The sequence below is a fragment of the Aquila chrysaetos genome, chromosome 4 (genome assembly GCF_900496995.4).
Source record: "Aquila chrysaetos chrysaetos chromosome 4, bAquChr1.4, whole genome shotgun sequence".
Classification (NCBI taxonomy): Eukaryota; Metazoa; Chordata; class Aves; order Accipitriformes; family Accipitridae; genus Aquila; species Aquila chrysaetos.
The window spans coordinates 57,198,492-57,219,876 of record NC_044007.1 but is presented as its reverse complement, the minus strand read 5'-3'; the positions used below and the strand labels follow the sequence as shown (position 1 = coordinate 57,219,876).

Genomic DNA, 21,385 nt, shown 5'->3' with positions numbered 1-21,385 from the left:
CCGCTCCCCGCCCCACCGGCGCGGGATCCGGGCGCCTCCCGCCCCTGCTCGGGGCGCTCCCCCCGCCGCCGAGGAAGGACCGACCACCCCCGCACGTCTCCCTCAGGCGTCCCCCAGCCCCCCGCGGGCACATCCCACCCGCCGCCCGCTCTCACAACCCGCCGGCTGCCTGCCGTCCCCCGCCCACCGCCCGCTGCCTCCCGCCCCCGCGCCCCACGGAGGCGCCCGCCGGGCCCCGGCCGCCCCTTCCCTTCCCTTCCCTTCCCTTCCCTTCCCTTCCCTTCCCCCGCCGGGCCCCGGCCGCCCCTTCCCTTCCCTTCCCTTCCCTTCCCCCGTCGCCGGAGCGCTGCCCGCGCAGCGCGGCCGCCAGCCCAGCGGCGGGGCCGCCCCCTCCCCGCCCCGGGAGGAGTCCCCACCTCCCGACCCCTCCTCCTCCTCCTGCTGGAAGGGGAAATATGAAGCGGAGCCGCCGCCGCGCTCCGCCGAGACGGTGGGGGAAGAAGACGGAAGAGGCAGGAGGAGGGGAGGGACGAATAGGGAAGCGAGCGGCGGCGGAGCCGGAGCCGGAGCCCTGCCGGGGCGGCGGTGTGCGGGGCGGCAGCCCTGAGGAGCGGGAGCGGCGGCGGCCCCCGGCCCCGGAGGGAGCCCGGCGGCCCCCCGGCCCCGCCAGCCGCCTGCCCCCCAGCGCCGGGCCGTGGGCTGCCCGCGGCGGCGCTGAGGCGCGGGCGGCGCGGCGGGAGGTGGCGGCCGGAGCGAAGGAGCGGGGAAGGGGCGCAGCTCGGCGGGGAGATGTCCGCCCCGTACGGCAGCCTGATGAGGTACCTGTTCCCGGCCCTGCTGCTGCACGGTGAGTCCGGGGCCGGGGTGGCCGCCTGGGGGTCTCCGCCCGCTGGGTGACTACTGGTGGTGCGCCCGGAAAGCCGGCTGGGTTGCGGGGGTGGGGCCGTAACCTCGCCGGTGGGGGCGGAGGGTCACGGGTGGGTGCGCTGGGCCGGGGTGGGGAGTCTGGCCGAGGAAGGGTCCCTGTGGATGGCGAAGCGGGCAGAGACCTTGTTCGCTCTGCCTGACACCCTTCCCCCCCCCCCCGGTTAGCGGCACCCCTTTGCATGCCGTGCGGGTGCGGCCGGTGTAGGTGAAGGCGCGCAGGACGCGCCCCGCTCCGGAGCGGGGTCGGCGGCCGTTCCCGCTGGGACGGGGCGGCTGGCCCGGGCAGCGCGCACGGGGACGCCTTGCTGGCCTCCGGGCGAAGGGCTGGCTCCGCCAAACCCCGGGCAGCTTGGCCAGGGCGGCCCGCCGGACCCACCGTCCACCCGCGCGGGCGAAGAAGCGGGTCTTGCCGCGGCGGTGTTAGCCGGGAAGCCTTGGGCAGCGGCGGGTGCCGGCACCGGGGCTTGCACCCAGCTCAAAATGTTTTGCCGGGCAGCGCAGGGGTTCTGGGTGTCGTTACACGCAGTCCTGCTTCGGCACTCTCTCAGCTGAGCACTGGACTGACGTTTCTCTGAAACCGCACCGTAGGCAAAATTTCAGCAAGAAAAGCCAGCGTATCTAAACTCAAACTTACAAGTTCAGCTTGTAAATCCGTATTTCGGCACTTCAACAGATGAGCCATCTTTCCAGAAAGCCAGTGCTCTTCAAGAGCAAGTTCTGAAGAGGAGGCTATTTAATGAGCTGCTTAGGTATGTCCAACATTTGGCAGCCAGATTTGAAAAATCTGGGCGCGATACTGTTCCGAAAGAGTGACTCAACCTACTCGGTTACAGCATCGTTTTGAAGAGTGTTCCTGTTTCTGAAGTACTTTGTAGCATCCAGCCTTCTTCAGTTAAATTTCTTGGGGTCTCAAGTTTACTGGTAAAAAGAGAAATTTTTTTTCAACTGTTACAATGCAAGTGACCTACATGGATTCAGTGTGAGATCTGTGAGCTGGGGTAAGGATTTCAGAGCTATTCCCGGGGTTGATTTTGTGGAGCAGGGACTTTCTCTCTCTGTGTTTGTACAAGTGCTAAGCACACAGATGGTATTTAATAAATAATAAAGAGCATGGGCTTCTGATTGTGTATTTTGTTTTGAGAAAGAGCGAGCAGGAGACCCTGTTCCCCAGGAGGGGGTTTTATACCCTTCTCACAGCTCAGCTATGAAATCCAGAGAGTGTAGAGACGTGTTTAGCTGAGCCAGACCTGCCAGGATGCCAGAGGTGTTCTTTAAAACTCTGTGATCTGAGATGTAAAAGTCGAAATGGGAGGTTTTAAGTTAGAGGGTAAAGAGAGGAGGTGTAATTACAGGGTTGGACTCCCCGGCTCATCTGCTTGGAATTACAGAGCAGAGCTGAACCCTGGCTGGAGCAGGAAACAAATCGGGGCCAGTGATCAGATCAAAACAGCAGCTGCCAAAAGAGGATGAAGGAGGAAAATCATCCATTTCTTCCATCTGCAGTTATAGTTCACCATGTAACACAAAACTAAGTTCTTGTAGAAGGATACAGCTCAGAGCCTTGTGTATAAACACCTCCGTAATGTGGCAGTGCCCAGTTTGGATCTGAGCTTCAAGTGTTGGGAAACTACTGCCCTCTTACAAACCTGAAAATGACATCAGTGGCATATAACCTACTGAAATGTAGCCCGTCTAAACGTATTTACCTTTAACTTGGCCTAGAGCTTTTCCCTCTGTGCCACAGTCAATAGGCGCATCCTTCGGTCAGCAGCTAGCCCGGACTCGTAATATGTAAGAATAACCGGCAATCCCAGGGGATCGCAGTGTTAAGCCTCTTTACAGCACGTGATGTTTTCTTTTGCATTTCTATTGCAATGGTAATTTAAGGGTTAAAAGTGAGTGAGTGTGGGAGGATGGTTGAGGATTTTTAGGGCTTAAAGCTTTATAAAATGTCCTATAAGGCTAAAGCTTCTGCTTTCATTACATTAAGAAATGCCTACTTTAACATCACTGAATTTTGGAAATTTGGAAAAAACTTGTCTTCGTTAATCAAGATAAAACCTGTACAGTGTCAAAAAAAAACTTTAAAAAAAAGGGTTTGCAGCTGGAAGTTGTCCATTATCACTGTTTTCTTTGCTTAGACAAAAAGTCACAGAAGTTTCAGATGTCAAATGCTAAGATCATTCAGCTCCAGAAAACCTGATTAATAAAAGCTATGTTCAAGTGGATTCAAAACAAATTTGGCTAATTTCTTTTGTAAATGTAAACTTTTTTTTTTTTTACAAATACAGATGCTAAGAAGAAACTTTAGCATATTTCTGATTGTTACTGTTAGAGTAATGAATTAGAAACTTTAAAACAATTTGTTGATAACATCATGGAAATAGTACTTGCTAATAAAGATGATGAAGACAAGACTGCTAGGATTTCAGAGCAAAACTGTTTATGCTTTTAAAAGTTCTCTAGCAATATTGCTTAAATTAGTTACATAGAAGTGGTTTATTTCAAAACCTGTTCAGGAAAATAATAAGTAAATGTATCAGAAGATGTAAATACCCGTATCCATAAAATGGAAAAATACTGTGCTCTGTGCTAGAGGCATATGTGATCTGTTCCCTTGGTGAAATACTGCGTTTGGAAATCTGGAAGACAATACAGAGAGAAAGAGGGGAAGACACTGCTTAGTGTCAGATTTGTTAGAGTTTGCAGGGAGAGTTAGGAGGTGCACTCAACGTTATTCACAATTTCATCAGTGTAAATTTGATTTCACTCATCTCTGCAGCTTGACTGTGGGCTAGCAGTGGCACAACGTAGGTGGTGTGAGCAGTAAGGACAGTTTTGGGGCTCTGTAGGAGGTAGGCTGACAGGTGATGAGGCCCCAAACTAGCCTTGACGACGCTGAAGGCCAGTACCTTCAGCTATTCTAGGCAAGGTTAGTATTTTATTACTGACATGATGCTTTAAGCAGGGCTGATAGAGGGTCGGGTTATACATAGTGAGCTTGTTTAGCATTGTCTTTACTTGGACACAAGTCCCATCGGCATCAGGGGCAGTTCCACCTGGGTAAGTCCTGGTGCTGAGGTGTGGGTGGAGGACAGGGCAGAGGTCTGTCCCTGACAGAGGGCAGGCGTTCCCTTCGAAGGCGGCAAGACCAAACTACTGGTGATGCTGAATTGCACTTGGGGCCCAGGGCTGCACCCACTTGTGCCTGTGGCAGAGTCCCCGCCGCCCTGAAGGGGGGTGGGCTTTAACCCTTCGTGGCTTCGTAAAGAAGCCCATGCTGCAGGCAGTGGTGTTTCACCTTGCACGGGTAGCAGCAGTCATCCCAATTAAGAGCCGAACTTCAGCTTAGCAGAGGTTATCGGCTGCGTAACTGCTTGGCGCTTGGTTCTCTGACCTCGTCTAAGATGGGGCATTGAGTAAGGACCGCACTGTAGGATAACAGAGACCTCGGTGCTGGGCCTGTCTGCCTTGGAGGAGTTTCTTTTTAGCTGTCCCATCTCAACATGCTTTAGATCTCTCTTCCGAATCTGCCACACTGAAACTTTTATTTCACGTCTCTTTGAAAGCTGTACCTGGACGCCCGGTATGGACAAGAAAGGCAACAGATACATGTGAAAGGAAATCACTGTCCTGTCTGCTTCCATGGCCATAAACCCCAGCTTTCCTTTCCCAACCTTTTTGTTTGTAGTAGCTAATTTAGGTCCCAATCCTGCGAGGACTCTTTGAAGTTTGAAGTGCAGGGAAAACACTGGTAAACACAGACAGCGGCTTGGTAACAGGACATTATATTCTCCATGGCAATTACGTAAGTCTGCGCTGCAGCTAAAAGCCTGTCATGGGCGTTATCTAACGCTATCCCACATCAAGGAAGAGCGTAATCCAAATGTCTATTTATTTAATTGTGCAGGGCAACTGCCCAGATAAGGAGAGCTATAAACTTAATCCAGCCAATTATTCTTTATCTGTTGTAAGGTTTTTCAGGTTTCAAACAAGTTCTAACTTGAAATGAGTTTGCTGCAGAAGTAAAGCGCAAACATTAAACCGTTTCTATCGGAGATGAAGCCATCGAATATTTTGAATTTGTACTACCACTCAAGGTTGTTTTAATTCGTAATAAAATTGTGCTCTTCTGGAATTACTTTGCTATACATGAAAGAAAAAGTGAAGTGGTTCCTGCTGAGCGATCCCAATCTAAATCCAGGTTTGAATCCTACTTTCAGGTAACATTTATTCTCCCATTTTAGCAAAAGGTGAACCTGCTGAACACCTAGTAGTAGCTTTGGGTCTAGTTTGAAGCACTACCCTTGGACACGTTTGAAGCCATGGTTTAGATTCTGATAGAGGTGTTCATTAAACTGATTAAATCTAAACAGTTTTAAGATTTAAGATTACTTGTTTTATACTTTTGCAATCTGGCATAGCTGAGAACAGAATTTGGCCGGGGTGTTTAGGGATGAATTAAATTATAAGAATTTGTGTTCAAGCACAACTCTACTTATCATTATCTGTGTTGCAATTGTACACTATTTGCATACTGTTTTTCAGGAAACTGAAACAATTTTTCTAGCAGCTTGCAGGTTTTTGCAGAAATGTTGGCGGAGAGCTTTGTCATAGCCATTTTTGAAATGCGTTTGGGTAACGGGCTGCCAGCAGATTGCCCTTTTTAAGATTTGTGTTTTACTCCCAGCTACGTGCAGAAAGCTTTGAAGAACTTGAAAGTAACCTACCTTCCCTTAACAATTATTTTTTATCTTGAATGGTTGTTCCCACATCAGATACAGGTTTATAGGTGAACCTGAGAGCCCGAACTCTCTGTCTGGTGTGGTGCGTGCTCCTGTCCGCATCTGGCTGTAGCGGCAGCTGTGCAGACCTTCACCTCCCCACTCAGGTGGATGTTGCATCTGCCCCTGTACAGCATGATCCATGAGGGCCTGGGCAGGGATCCCCTGCTAGCTGTGGCACCTCTTATGCTATTTTCAATTAGTTTGATGCTAAAGCTGCGATCTACACTGCTAGGGCTTGATTACGAAAGAGAAGTTGGATATCAACTCATCAGAAAATGCATTTGTTTTGCTTTGTTTTTCTAGCTGGCATTTCTGATGCATTCTGGAATTTTCCTTTTCCTTTTGGACTTGCTTCTTTGTGTAAACAGCCACCGTGGGGTGGGTGATACAATCTTACGACCTCTGGTCCTGGTGTGGTTAAAGTGAAAGCCAACCAGAGGCTTTGCAGAATTAGTGCTGTTAGTCTCGTGCGAAGACTGGTTTTTGTTTGAAGTCTGTCACGCTTTTGAGTAATAACATGGTGGATTTTATTTTAAATTTTTTTTAACAAGTGGGTAAGATTCCTTCAGAACACACAAAAAATTAAAAATCGGTCAGTCAGAGAGAGTCTGAGATACTTACGTGGCGTGGCGTGGATCTGTGCTGTAGAGAATAGCAGACTTGGAGTTCTTTGAATGAAAGTAGCGGCTCCAGCTATGTCGCAACTGCTTCTAGGCTCCAAAGCGGGCTTTAAAGAGCCATGAAATTATTTTCCCATTTTCACAAAAGCACGTTTTAACCTTGAGCCTTCCAGCCATGTCCCGTTTAATATGGCCGAATGGATCTTTTAAGATCAGTGACATCATCCCCGCCGGACCTCCGTTTTATAGCAGACCTCGTGCACTGCCGGGGGGGAGCGGAGTGGGGGGACGCCGCGCTGCCTCGGGGGACCTGCTGCGAGGAAGAGCGCGGGAAGGCGGCATTCGGCTTACTGCCCTGCGTGGGCAGCGTGTCACCGGTCTGGGCGTTTGTCTTCGGGCCGTACAAGGAATTAGGGCTCCTTTGTATGGTAGCTGTATGTGCGGGTGTGTGTCAGTAAATACAAAAGCATTGCAATGTTTACTTGGTAAGGAAGAAGCCTGTGCTAAATTAAGTATTTCCTTGCCCCAGCAACAAGGTCCCATCACTGCCTTTTAATTCTGTACCATAATTCATATTTTGATATTCGTGTCCTATTTATGTAATGTTGCCTAGCATGTGTGCGTTTTCTACATCCCTTGCGCTGTCGTTGCAGCCTTCCTTATGTTCTCATGCCTGTCTTGATTACCTAAACTTGTTCCTGCCCTCATTTGTCTCGGTTGGATGGATAGAGTCCCAGACAAATACCCTCTTTGCTGGCACAGATCTCGGGCTATCCATGCAAATCTCCCTTCCCTCCACTGGTTACAGTTTATCATTAGCAAGTTGCAGACAGAACTACATACATGTGACAGGGAGAGCGGAGACCCAATTGCTTTTGAGCTGTATCAAAGAAAAGACACTGTATAATACCACATAAAGTTTGACTCCTTTTCAAAAACCCCTTCATTTCATTATTTCCTCCAGGGAATAATTGTGAATGTATAATGTGGTTACTGCATTCTCTCCTTTGAAATGTGGACATACAAGATGGTATCCTCCCACAGAAGGATTTTTACTTGGAGAAATTAAATGCCCAAGTATGTTTAAATGAATAAATAATTCATTTTTAAGTGTGTCTGTATTCATGAATCATATGACATGAGCTAGGCAGTATACAACTGCTTAAAAGCAAGTGGTATAATAAATATGCCTTGGAAATAGTCACTTGAACCATTTCAAAACCTCCTCTTGATGGCAGATTTCAAACGCTTAACAACTTCAAGTGGAAATGTAAATTTTCAAAGACTTTTTCAGTGCAAGGTAATTTGTCTGCAGGAGACATCCCAACAGCTATGTTTCTGTTGCAAGTTGGTACTGATGGCTACAGCCTCTACCAGGTACCTTGCGGGAGGTGTCACTTCTGACCCAAAAGATACTCTGAGCCCATGGACAGGAGCGCTCACTCCATTTCAGAATTGGATGCTGAAGTAACGTGGGCTTTTTGAGTGTGTGGAGACTTAGAGATGGAGAAGGGTGTTAGAAGGCAAGCTCTCAACAGCTGTGATTTGTAAGGACAAAAATAAATATACTAGTAAGCTCACCTGTACCTGGCTGCACTTGTTCTCCTGGTGGTGTGAAGGCCTGTGATACCCACCCCATACCCACAAGGTTTCAGATAAACCGAATAAGCCCAAGTTTTTGAGAGTGTTGAGTGCTGCTCCAGGTGCAATGGGCTGCAGACATGGCACAGTATGGAGCTGCTGTGCTGCCACATACATGAAGCGTGGACCCTATCTGGTAAATCCTGCCTATCCAAAGACATAGTCAGCTCAACCAGAGCATCACCCTGCCATGGCCCTACCATTTCTGAAGTGGCCGTACCGTTTCTGGCTGCAGAACGGGGGTTGTGTGACACTAATGTGAGTGACTCTGCTAAGCAATGTGGAAATACTGGAGAAGCCTTGACTTCCAGAAAGGGAGAAGTATTGACCCTCTGAAAATAGGCTCCTTTAAGGGCATCTCAGATGGTGTGCTCAAATATCAAAGCATCTCTAGTATTTATTACCTTTTAGAAAGTAAGGCTGTAAATTCTCCTTCACATCGAAGAATTGTTTGTAACCTGCAACAAAGCTGCCAGATTTTCCAGTAAGGGCTTTGTGAGGTTGTATTCACCGATCTCATTAAATCTTGGGATCATTCAGTGGTGAGCCCTGTTTACATTCAGGTATTTATTGTATTCTTTCTGATCAGTTCTTTACCCTGCCTACTGCATAAGTCCTTGCCTTTGTTTAACTTAGGAATTGCTATTTTTAAAAGGTTGACATGTATTTATATTTTTAGCAATGCCATTTTCCTACATGTTACCCAAATTTCTTCTGGAAGATCTAAGACCTAGCCAGCATAATGAATCACTGACACTGTTTTCTTTCTCGTGATAGGGAAGTGCAAAGGTTTGAAACAGCGTCTACCTAAAAACAAGTAATACTGATTTTCTTGTAATTTCTGTAGCGATGCTGTGTGCTGCCCAAGCATGTGCCTGAGTGTTAGATGGGGCCTGGGAAATAAAGCATAGGATCTTGTGTTGGGCGGCTTGGTGCGGTGTAGGGTTGCGGTGTTGGGTGATCCCCAACAGCCCATTCCTGAGCCAGGTCAGCCAAGAGAGCACCAGACGAGAGGGGGGTGAATCCCAGACCCTGCCCCTGGGAGCATGTGTTAGCGAGACATCCCTCTCCCGAGATGGCCACCCCGACTTCCCAGGCACACAACCAGCCCCTCCACCCCACCCCGTATTTGTTTAATAGCCTGCTGGTTCTTAAATTCCTTCTGGCAAAGTAATACAGTTTCCAACCCATTATGTAAGGTTCGTGTTTGTCACCTCTTAACCTCTAGATGTGTGTTTTTCTTTTGATCCATGTTTTCCAACATATCTAAGAGCAGGCTGTGCCTAAAAGGGTAAAGATGCATGCCTTCTGAAGCTACATATTCATTTTGTTCAATTAATATTGTGTAGAGAGTGCGCTGGTTGGGTTTGTATGTATACATTACTAGAAACCAAAATTACTGTGTGCTGGAGATAAAATTAGCTTTTGAAATTCCTTTTCTCCTTTAAAATAAAAATAGCAGAATCTGCCTTTAATTGACCACCTCAGTCATCACAGAGGCTTCCTGTGTGCAGAGGCTTTGCTTTTAATATCTGTTTTCTCTTGGCTTTAAAGAGTAGTCTTTATTTGCAAGTTTATTATAGAAGCGTTCAAATTAGAGGTGGGCTGAAACCACAAAGTTTGTGTCCGGATCTGGATGCAACTTTCTAAAAGTTTCAAGGTCCAAGTTTTTGATTGTCCTGACCAGAGATTACAGAGGTGTCTATAAAATTCAGGTTCAGAGCCCCATCTCTTGAGTGTGGAAACGCAACACTTTGGTTCAAGCCCTTTTCCCCAATGTATTTCGTAAAGCAAATTTATTTAGTGGATTATTAGTGGGCTGACAGAGAGGAAGAGCTTCCATTTTTTATTTTCCAGATGAGAAAAGAAATGTAAACAGTACTTTCCCAGACACATAAAATGGGATCAAGTGTTGTTCAACACAAGATGTTCACAACCTCCTTTATTGTGCTGAAGCCCTTCTCAGCAGGGTCTCATGATAATTTACACTTTTCTATCACAGGGCTGGGAGAAGGTTCTGCTCTTCTTCACCCGGACAGCAGGTCCCACCCTCGGTCCTTGGAGAAGAGTGCCTGGAGGGCCTTTAAGGAGTCACAGTGTCATCATATGCTGAAACACCTTCACAATGGAGCCCGGATCACTGTGCAGATGCCTCCTAATATTGAGGGACACTGGGTCTCTACTGGGTAAGGAAAGATAAAACAAGATGCTTGAGTGATATATGTGGAAGAGAAGAGGGGAAGGAAGCAGAGAGGGAAGGATGAATATGCCCACTTTAAGCAGCAGGGAAGTATTTTCTTTAATATGGTGATGCTCGAAATTCCAGATGCTTTCTATATGTTTATGCATAAAAGGAGAAGGAGCAGCGTTATGTACATGAGAATAGCATGCTATAAAGCTGTCTTGATGAATCAATTTATAGTTTGGATTTTAAACAGCATGCTGTGAAATATCTTTAAATCTCTCTCTGAATAGGAAGGAGCCCAACAAGTTGCCAAAATGGATGCTTATTCAAACATAATATTGTACTATCTTTGACTACGTGCATTAGATCCATTGAATGGGTCCTTGTTTTCAGAGCATGTGTCTAGCACAGGTTTTATTAGCAAAGGAATTAAGAAGCTGTATTTCACCAGTTCTATTACCCTCTATACATGATAACTTGTAATTCAGAGAGCTATTTTGCTTTCTGTGTCTCAGCAGGCAATATTCACATGCTTATTTGAAGTGACTTGTAGTAGGAAAGACTGGCGGTTTTTAACAGAAAGGAGTATATTTACGTTAAGCAGCGTGGATGTGACAAGGGGGACAAGTTTGAAGGCACAAAATGACTTTCTACAGGAGGTGGAATTTAACTGCCATTTACACTTTCAGAAAAAAAAAAAACGAACAACAAACACCACCCACCCCCCCAAAACCTGAATATTGCATGGTCCAAATTCAAGCCAAATAGAAGTTTTGCATTAATGGTCAGAAGTTTGCATTAAATGCCGCCCCTGTTGAAAGTGTGTGGAAAAGCTGAGGACATGATCCTGCACGTCCTCTGCAGACCAGCGCTGGTGGAGCTCCACTAAGAAGCTTCTACAGCAGCATAGAAGCCAGTTCTTTGCACTGTTCTGTGGACGTTTGGCATTTCACTTTCTGATGTTATCACTCCTTTTGCTAAATCTACCATGCAAAAGAGAAGATTAGATGTTTAATAAGCTGCTACTTTTTTCAGAGAAGAATTGAGTCACATGGTGGTCCCTAGACAAAAAGAAAAAGCAAAACATGGCTCAAAGTATTTAAACCTGCAAAGATAAAGCCCTTAGATATGATCACCATGAAGCAGTATATTAATAACAGCATTAACAGCAGAGGAAATTGTTGGTTAATTGGCAGGCCACAGATGCCTAGTTCCTATTTCCTCCCGTTCATGCCGGAGGAACATTAGCACCCGAGTGTCTCTGTGGACCCACGTGGGTTTGCTCAGTCTTATTACCTGCAGTGCAAGATGTGCCACCTTGCTAAAATTTTGTTTCCATCGCTTTCTGTCTTCCCACAGATGTGAAGTTAGAGCAGGCCCAGAGTTCATCACAAGATCTTACAGGTTCTACCACAATAATACATTCAAGGCCTATCAGTTTTATTACGGTGGCAATCGCTGCACAAACCCTATCTACACCTTAGTTATACGTGGCAAAATACGTCTCCGCCAAGCATCCTGGATCATCCGAGGGGGTACTGAAGCTGATTATCAACTACGCAACATACAGATCATATGCCATAGTGAAGCAGTAGCCAAAAAATTAAGTGAATTGGTGAACCATACGTGTCCTGGATTTATACCAGAAGATAGTCCCTGGGAGCAGGATGTCAGCTACGATTTGCTGAGAGAAGAGAACGGCCGTGAATGCACCAAAGCTCTGAATTTTGCCATGCACGAACTCCAGCTGATCCGTGTGGAGAAGCAGTACCTGCACCACAATTTAGACCACCTCGTGGAGGAGCTATTTCTTGGAGACATTCATACTGACGCTACTCAGAGAAGGTACTATCGACCATCTAGTTACCAACCTCCTCTTCAAAATACCAAGGTACGTGCATGTGTGTATGTGCCCTCTTTTCAAGATACTAGTGACAAAGCCCACGCTGTTCAGCTCTTTTGAGTCAGTGCACTAGTGTAACCTAAAATGCAGATGTGCTTCTAAAATAAGAGGTCTGATGCAGCCTGATAGATGATGCAGCCAATTAACAAAAGGTCACAGAACGTATTTTGTGAGAATAGTAACTTCACTGTGGTTTATGTGACTGCATCAAATATGCAGAAGTAGTTTCACGAGCTAAGGTCCGTAAAGGCCACCCTGAAGACAGAATCAAAGACTTGTATGCAGAGGTGGGAAGGGCTGGCTGGGACCAGGGCTGTAGGCTAGCAGCTGAGAAGAAAGTTTCATACAAGACCGAGAAAGGAGAAGAGAAACAGGCATCAGTGGATGCTTGTATAGCTGCGGGAATGCCAGGGAGAGAGGAAATCGAATTGTATCAGCATGTGGAAGTTGGGTGATCCATAACCTGAAGAGAAAAAGAGGAAATTGGAAGGCAGACACATGAAAGGGGCAGCATGAAGGGGAAAAAAACTGATGGGCTGTGCAGGTCGTGGATCCAGATGCAGGCACGCGCATTAATGAAATGAAAAACAGGTGAATTTTGAATGGGGCTCTAATTCCATTTGGTAATTCAGTTTTCCAAGGGGCCTCAAAGTGCCCTCAGGTTCACTGGGAACTGATCAAACCGTAGTAAGCTAAATAAAAATCAAACGGGAAGAATAGACACTGATGGCCTGTAGCAGGAGGACTGTCTATAGATCTTTCCTAGTGACATTTCAAAGGCAGGCGGCGATTGGAACCACATTGCCGGGTGCCACTGCCGTCGGTGTGCTTCAGCTGGGCGCTGCCACAGCATCACTTCCAGCTAATGGGTTATTACCATTTTTAATCGTCTTGTCACAGCCAATCCAAAAATCAGCAACAGCTTATCAGCACTAGCAGGAAACACAACAGGGGAGGGGAGAGTTTTGATGAGAAAGCCTTGGCTTTCCCTTCCATTCAAAACACCTGCCCTGGGTTGCGTCTGCCTCCTGTGAACATCAAATTTCAATAGTTCAGGACCTTACGTGATCTGCCTTTAATTGTTTTAATAGCCTGGCCTAGGGATAATTTTAATCCACAGTCAACCGTGTCTTTGTATGAAAGCTGCTGTCATTTCTGTCATTCTTATGCTCTCTTCAAGTGACCAAGGACAAATTTGTGTTTTCTTTTTAAACATATCTTCCCAAAATGGAGAGTTTCAGCAGCAGCAGATGAACCATGCATGTTCCTCATCAAAATTCTGCTTTTCTTTAATTAATTCAAACAAGAACATCGACTTTCCCTTTGCTTGTTTGGGAGTGAGGGTTCTTTCCTAAATCTCTTCCTTGCAGGTATCTGTAGGTACAAATTATCTGACACCAGCTATATGTTGTATCTGTTCTAGAAAATATTGTAGATCTTTTTCTGACCACGTGAAACAGAGACAAAATCTTGATTTAATTCACCCTAGCTGATTATTTTTTTCAGGTCAAATCTAGTTGTCTTATTATGGGCTGATAGATAACATAGTAAATGTTTACACTTCTACCTTGTAGTAATTTCATTACAGTCAGAATGATCAGGTGTACTATCAACCAGCTTTATAAAAATAAGACTTTTGTCCAGGTCTGCTGTAATTTTAAGGACACACTGGTAATGATTTTCCTGCCTGTCTCTTCTGCTACTATAGCATCACTTTTTCCCTCTAAAATATAACGCCTCTAAAATGTAATGCTCAAATTTAAAGGATCAAGTCTTGCCTCAGAGGTCTCTTTCTTGAGCCAGGTTAGCTAAATAAACTGTGAGAGCACTGCAGCTCTGCTTTATGTTCACAAAGCCCATTATTTCAGGTATGAGCCGATCCATTCTGACCTGAGCAGGTGACATCTCTATGTGGAAGGTAAGAGCAGCCTCAGGCTGCTTGCCGGAGCTGCCCTGCACGCCGTTATCCCACAGTGCCAGGTGCCCGGCGGGGCAGGTCCTGCGTGGGGTACCCGTGCCCTCCCACTGGGGAGAGCCTGGAGGGCGCATGCCGGGGGAGGCTTCCACGTCGGCTATTTACAGGAACTGGGGGAGAGGAAAAGCAAACGAGCCAACTAGTTAGCGGTGGTAGTCATGAAGTACAGTGCTTCCAAATATGATTTTGGTAGCCAGGTCTTGGCAGAGGCTGAATCTTGAGCTGAATTTATGACACTGGAAGCCCATTCACAACAGTACTATTGGCTACAGAAAGTGCCGTTACTATAGAACGCTCAGGTTAACTTTGAGTACACCAAAATACTTAGAGATTGCAGGTCTCTGTGGTGAAACTGCTGCAGTTTAATAAATGGGGGCCCCAGGTCCTGACTTGCAGGCCACGGCTTGACTCCCAGTTTGGCCAGTTACAACTTCTGACAGGTTACATTACCTCTGTTCCTCCTCCAGCTGTTGCCTGCATGGTCTGCTTGGCTCCCACAATGTATGTATACAGCGTCTAGATTGCTGGGACACCAGTCTCAGCTGGAGCCTTCAACAGCAAGAGATGCGTAGGATTAACGCAAGTTTTAACTGTGCAACAGCACAGCTTCTCTCTGTGTTTTTTGGTAGGTTCCTCTTGCTCAGATTATTAAATCTGAGATTTCTTTTTTCTGAAGAGAAGTTGGGCCTGCTGATATCAGGCTTTCAGCACAATATAAATAACAATACCCCTAAAAAATGAACCTTTGCCTTGGCTGCCATGACAGACTCCTGGGTCTTGGTTTGTACCTAACCGTGAAGTTTTCTATACCAGCAGGTTCTCAACCGGGCTGTCTGACCTAGTGTTTGCCAAATGTAGGAAGAATAGTAATAGAGATGCTTTCTTTTTTTTTTTTTTTAAATTCCAGGCAAACATACCATTGAAAGGTTATAACCCTTCTTCTTTGAACTCTTTTCCTTTTCTAATTGTTGCTCCACTGGGACCCAGCTGAAAATGAGTTTAAATGCTAAATTGAGTTTAAAACTACAAGTCACAGACTCCTCTGGAAACTGGACACCATGAATAAATAGAAACGTTAAATCAACTTGTTTTTTTAAGGTTTTTACAGTCATACCAAGAGGTTGGGGAGGCCAGGAAATTGCTTCTGAAGTGAATCAGGTGTATTGTGTGGAATCTTTCATTTAAGGCTTTTTTCATTTCCTTTTTATTTATTTTTATTTTAAACTTATAAAGGCCTGCCTAAAATAAGTTAAGAGGATTCACATTTTAAGTTATAGTTAAGCCTCTATATAGAAGAAAGTTCCACCCAGCTCAAGAGTTTACACAGCCTGTAAGTTGGATGTGGTAGCCACATTCATTACTTACGTGGTTGAAATGAATGGTAATTAAAAGCAAATGATTGCTGGATATGTTAGGAATGCCAAAGCCACATGATCAGGACTTTAAACAAATAGAATTGGACTTTCTCCAAATTCCTGCAGCGATTTCACCACAGGATGGTAAATCAAAAGGGCTGTCCAAAAACCAGACAGCTTTATGCTGAGCTACAAATCTCAATAAATTCACAGATTACTGTATCTCAAGTGTTCATATAAAATCAGGGAGCTTTTAAAAATATATAATATGTCATCTCTTAAGGCTTTATGAATTCTCTTAGATAAGAGCATACCTTAAACAAATTCCTCCTGTAAAATACATGGAAGTTCCTGAGTGCAGCTGATGAATAGGTCACTGTATAGATCTATCTTAGCAGTCCTCTAGGCTTGCTCAAGATATCAATTAGGACTTGCTGATGAAAGGGGCTGAACATCTTTGATGTCTCTCAACAGTGCGAGTTTATCAAGGGATTCAAGCTATTGCACATGCAGCTGCTTTAGCCAGCATGAGAGCACATGGGTGGAAGGGGCAGGGCAGTGGAACTGCTTGGCCATCATCATGCGTATTATACAAAATATTCCTGATTAGGACACCACCAAGGAGCCTGGCTGATTGGTCATAAATCACACCTTATTTACAAATGCATACAGGGACTGTATGCAGAGGAACTTGATAAACTCGCCCAGAAAGCAACTGTATCCTGGGCTGCATCAAAAGAAGCGTAGCCAGCAGGTCAAGGGAGGTGATTCTGGCCCTCTGCTCTGCTCTGGTGAGACCCCACCTGTAGTACTGCATCCAGCTCTGGAGTCCTCGGTATAAGAAGGACATGGACCTGCTCAAGGGAGTCCAGAGGAGGGCCACAAAGATGATCAGGGGGCTGGAGCACATCTCCTATGAGGACAGGCTGAGAGAGTTGGGGTTGTTGAGCCTGGAGAAGAGAAGGCTCCGGGGAGACCTTATTGCAGCCTTCCAGTACCTAAACGGGGCCTACAGGAAAGCCAGAGGGGGACTTCTTACAAGGGCTTGTAGTGATAGGACAAGGGGTGATGGCTTTAAACTGAAAGAGGGTGGATTTGGATTAGATATAAGGAAGAAGTTCTTCACTGTGAGGGTGGTGAGGCACTGGGACAGGTTGCCCGGAGAGGCAGTGGATGCCCCATCCCTGGAAGTGTTCAAGGCCAGGTTGGATGGGGCTTGGAGCAACCTGGTCTAGTGGAAGGTGTCCCTGCCCATGGCAGGGGGGGTTGGAACCAGATGATCTTTAAGGTCACTTCCAACCGAAACCATTCTATCATTCGCAGCATGAAGGAAGGCTTGAATGCAGTATTTGTTCGCTATGCAGAAGGAGAAGATATTTTCAGAGATATCTGCTCTAAAACTACAGGAAATGTGTACAACAGCAATACTGGGACACTCAATTCGCATGTAATTGCCTTAGTAATAGCGCTTTGTAAACAAAGAACTCCCTGTGCTCTTTCATCATCTGACAGAGTAACGGGAAAGATCAGAGCAGGGCTGTGATGACCGGTCATTCTAGTTAGATCATTATTTAGGAATAAGGCTGGAACATAACAAGGAGCCTAAAATGTGCTAAGATAACCTTTCTTCTGCCTTTGCCATGTTCAACATTCACTGGCCACACACCTTCAGTAAGCATTTTCCCTTGAAAAAACAATTCCAATGGATTGATTCTCTATTACAAGTTTATTCCAGCAGCACCTGGCATTTGCAGCTAATACAGGTTCAACATACGGAGGCTGGTGCTTGGGCTTTCCTTTAGCCAGGTGGTGAAAGAACAAAGTGTGCCAAGTTTTTCTGCGCTTTTTGAAATTTGAGTCTTCATCTGTTTGAAACTCAGTGACTTCATCTATAGGGGAATGCTAGGTACTTGAAGAGGAAATGCAAACATAAGTTAATAAATAGGTGTTAAACATATGAAGCACCTCAGAGAACTATGCAAAACATTATCTCAACCAAGAAGTGTAATTTTGGAGGACAAAACTCCTTTGTTTGCCAGAGTAGTGCCACTAGACTTCTAGATTAAGCCAACACTCGAAGGGTTTGTTTTGTTCATTATTACTTGCAAAGGACTCTTGGTTAGGGAATTATACGGGGAGCAAAGAAAGGATATTCAGAAGAATGTTCAAATAGGTTAATTCCAGGTTTACGAACAATGACAGTGCGTGTGATGCCCCGCAGAGATAAGAGAACAGCCTCTAGCTGAGGCTGGTCCTTGCTGCGCTCGGCAGCGCTGCTGGCCGTGGCCCTTCAGAAGAGTGCTAGTTCGACGGGGCCACTCTGCACTTGCTGCCTACACCAGCATTAGGGCTAGGCAAGGGCTGAAGCAAAAGGTTGGTTTTCATGCTCTGTGTGAACTTTCAAAAGCTAAGCGTTGCTTTTAAAACCCTGTTCATCTTTGTTGGTATAGCTACCACTGTTACCAATACAAATATAGTACCAGGGATCAAAGTTAACTATTTAGCTTAGCAAAATAAAACACGGGCCTTCAGGTCAACTCAACAGATGTATCTAAGTTACTGACACCTTCCTTGTTGTGGGCATCTAACCACAATTGCTTCATCTTTTGTAAGAAGGGAGGGAGGACTCGCTGGTAATATTGCTACATGGTTCACAGGGCTATATAGGTTGCTTTTTAAAGGTGTAATAAACACCTAAGGCAGCTTTATTTTGGAATACTCTGTTCCTGAAGATGGACTTTCAAGCTGTCCCTTCGGGTTTTCCAGGAATTTTTTTGTTGATACTTCCCAAAATATTCATGTCATCATAAATTAGTATCATTTTAATGGGATAGATGACATGCAAGCACATTCATCTGAGAAAAAGGCCGGTTTTCTCTTTGTTCTTGCCTTTTGCCCAGGCTAAAGTAGTTTACATCAGAAAAGAACAACCAGAAGACTTTTGCATTTCATGTCGGTTGTGTTTATTTCAGTTTTATGCAGCGTTGTGCAACAGAATCAACATCATAGATCAGACAGTTGTGTAATGGTAGTGCCTTCAGATTCCTTCACTATCTTTCCCTTCATGGGAGCAGTTAATAAAAACCATTCCTCAATATCTTAAAATACATGGTACGCATTTGCAGATTAATCTGAACATATCTCCACCCTCCTTCCTGCTTGCAGCTCCTCTGTTCTCCACCAAAAGAAATCCCAAACTGACAACCCTGCAAAGGAGTTACCGCTCTCTCCAGCATTTCACTTGCTTCAAGATTTTTAATTAAAGTTTTAAATCTTTGTTATTCTTCATTCCGTTTGGCAGGCTGAATTATAACTGTGTCAACCGTGCTTGTCAACTCCCCAGAGCCAGCCTAATGCACATTAGCCAACTCAGCTTCACATGAGGTCATGGAAAGCCTGCAAATTATCACTTTTGTGGTGGAGAGAGATTGTAGCTGTTTTGTTAAAGGGTTGTCTTGGTCTGCAGTATTCTAGAGCAGTGGAGGAGCGGAGCTTGATACTACACTGAGCAATTCATAAAAGCGCCCTTTCTGCAGACTCAGCTCCTTGGCTGTCTGAGACAAAGCCATCCAACATTTTTGGTTGAGTTGGAAGCACGTCCTTGCATTGACGTTCTCCCAAGGGTGTCCATTTGTGCTCATCCTGGGAGCACTCAGTTACTAACACTAAAACCTGGCACCTGGTTTTCTCAGGGGGTGAGGTTTAAAGCATCCTCACCAGGCATGCCTTGGTCCGGTCCCATCTAGCCCTGCCCGTGTGACACATGGTATTCGGGTGGGTGTGAGAGATCGTTACTAAGTGTGGCTTTCCTTTCCTCTCTACTTCAGTGCTTTCCCTCATGGTAATACATGCATTCACATGGCAGGGGTTTGCTAGCCCAGCTTTTGTAACTGTTGGACCCCGGGCCACCAGTTAGGTCTGTACTGCACACGCAGTTCAGGCCTGAGCCCACACTTGAGGAAACCCAATGTCTGGTCCCTCACCACACATCACCCTGCAATGAGGATGTGCTGGGTGCGACATGCCAGACCCAGGCGCTGCTACATGGCCCATCCAGTGACACTGCACAGCCAACGTCAGACAAGCTGCCCACTCTAAAAGGGAAACCCCCAATGCAAGAGCAACCTGACCTTGTGAACAACCAGAGCCCGGGCTGCCTCGTGTGGGCTCCACAGCTTGATCAGGAGCGTCTTCCCGGGTGATGGGCGAGTGTAGGAGGGAGCCGGGGGGGTGCTGGAGCTTTTGCTAGCCCTTGCTTCTCGCGATACTGTACAGATGCAACCTGTCCTCCTTTTCCAACCATGAACGAGACCTGCTTCTTGCCATGCACCAGTAACCAGTGCAAATCAGGGTTGGCCAAAGGTGGTTTTGTGTAAGCTGAGAACCTGCCTCTTCCAAACAAGCTTCCCACGCTACAGCCACAGCACAGACATGGGGGCTCCGCAGAAGTAGAGTGTTGTAGAAATATTATTGATGTCAGTTCATGACACGATAAGGCAGGATATTGCTACAGAAATTTGAAATAAGTGATTTCAGCACGGTATTACTGTAACTGAGCAGGGTGGTGGTGGCACCAGCCCTTGAGGAGAGACCAGGCCCAACTGGCAATGGTGTGGGGGACAGGGAGGGCAGGGTGTACTTAGAGTAGCCACATTGAGTAGCTGGTTTTGAGTAAAAGGTGAAAGTTGAAAAGCCAGAGCCCCAAGGGAGGCATTACAGAAAGAAGCCACTGCTCTGCCAAGGGTTTTGGGTTGGGTTTTGGTTTGACGTTGGCATTGATGGGCAGGGAAGAGGAGGGCGAGGAGGAGTCCAAAGGCAGCCTAGCCGACTGCGAAGAGCATGTGCTTTTCCGTCTTGCTGAGGCAGAGCTGATACCTGAATCTCTTAACCAGGTTATGGTATGGGAAGGATGTGTCCACTGTGTAGTGGCTCCAGATGAAAAGATGAGAGCTGATTTCCCAAATTACTTTGGAAAACTGCTCTGTAATTTCATGCAAGTTTTCCATTACGTAAATAGCCAAGTATCAGACTAGTCATCTATTGTTATTCTGTACGAGAAAAGTTGAGTTACAATTTCAGCTGTTTCAGACAAATAGTGTTTTAAAATTTTCGGATTGAAATACAGACACATTTTCAAGATATAAAGAATAAATAGATAGATAGGGGACAGAACAAATATGTTTGAACAAGGTGTTTTAGTTGAAAAACAACTGTATTTTCAGCCTCCTCTTTACTATTAGTACTTGTTTGTTTTGTCCCTAAATACAACCTGCAGTACCTCCTGCAGGTCCTCTCCTCAATATTAAGCATTGATTTCAGCTTCTGCTTGAACCATAAGGAAAGGGTGGATTTTCTGTACATTTTGAAAAGGGTTTGGTCCATAGATGTCTCATTCTCTAACGACAGCATTGAAACACCAAGGTGTTCAAAGAAAACTAGAACACCTTCCAAAAAGATCTTTCTAGGTGTTACTCAAAGCTCATTACCATTGCTCGGAGAGCATCCCAGTTGTGTGATAGTTTTTTGGCCTGGGCCACAAAAAACACTATGAATTGATTGGAGGCAAATTAGTCCTAGGCAGCCACAGAATCCCATAGAACTTAAGAGAAAATTAAACAACTGTGCTGAGAGGGTTTATGTTTCTGACTATCCACAGCAACTGGGAAAAAGATCAAGGAACCTCATCCTTGTTTGCTTTTTTTAATTAGAAACCTCCCTGCTTGGCTTCCAGAGCGCTCTGGCCTTGTTACCGCTTCAGCTGAGGCAGCAGGAGGGAGGGATAAGGAAAAATGCTGGTGGAAATTTTCAGATCACAAACTATTTTCTCTCTGACTACAAGAACCGAGTTTCCAGCCAGAGCTTCAGGCTTGTTTCAGCCCACACGGCCTCATGGATTAATGCAGAAATTGGCTTTAAACAGACACCCAGGAGGGCAAGGAGTTGTGGCACCATGGACTTGGCATTGCAGAGCTGCAAGGAGGCACCCTTCACG

At 45.9% G+C, this 21,385-nt stretch overlaps 1 protein-coding gene across 2 annotated transcripts in view; it reads left to right on the top strand.

Moving 5' to 3' along the window:
* Window positions 1–685: 685 nt before the first annotated feature.
* APCDD1 (APC down-regulated 1) overlaps window positions 686–21,385 on the top strand; it is a 32,502-nt gene continuing 11,802 nt past the window's right edge. The window contains exons 1-3 of one of the 2 annotated variants that reach the window (XM_030011815.1): window positions 686–847; window positions 9,978–10,158; window positions 11,517–12,051. In XM_030011815.1, the coding sequence (XP_029867675.1) occupies window positions 790–847; window positions 9,978–10,158; window positions 11,517–12,051 (774 nt within the window). In that variant the 5' untranslated portion in view covers window positions 686–789. Of the gene's footprint in view, window positions 848–9,977; window positions 10,162–11,516; window positions 12,052–21,385 lie in introns of both variants that reach the window. The other variant, XM_030011814.2, reaches the window with a different exon arrangement.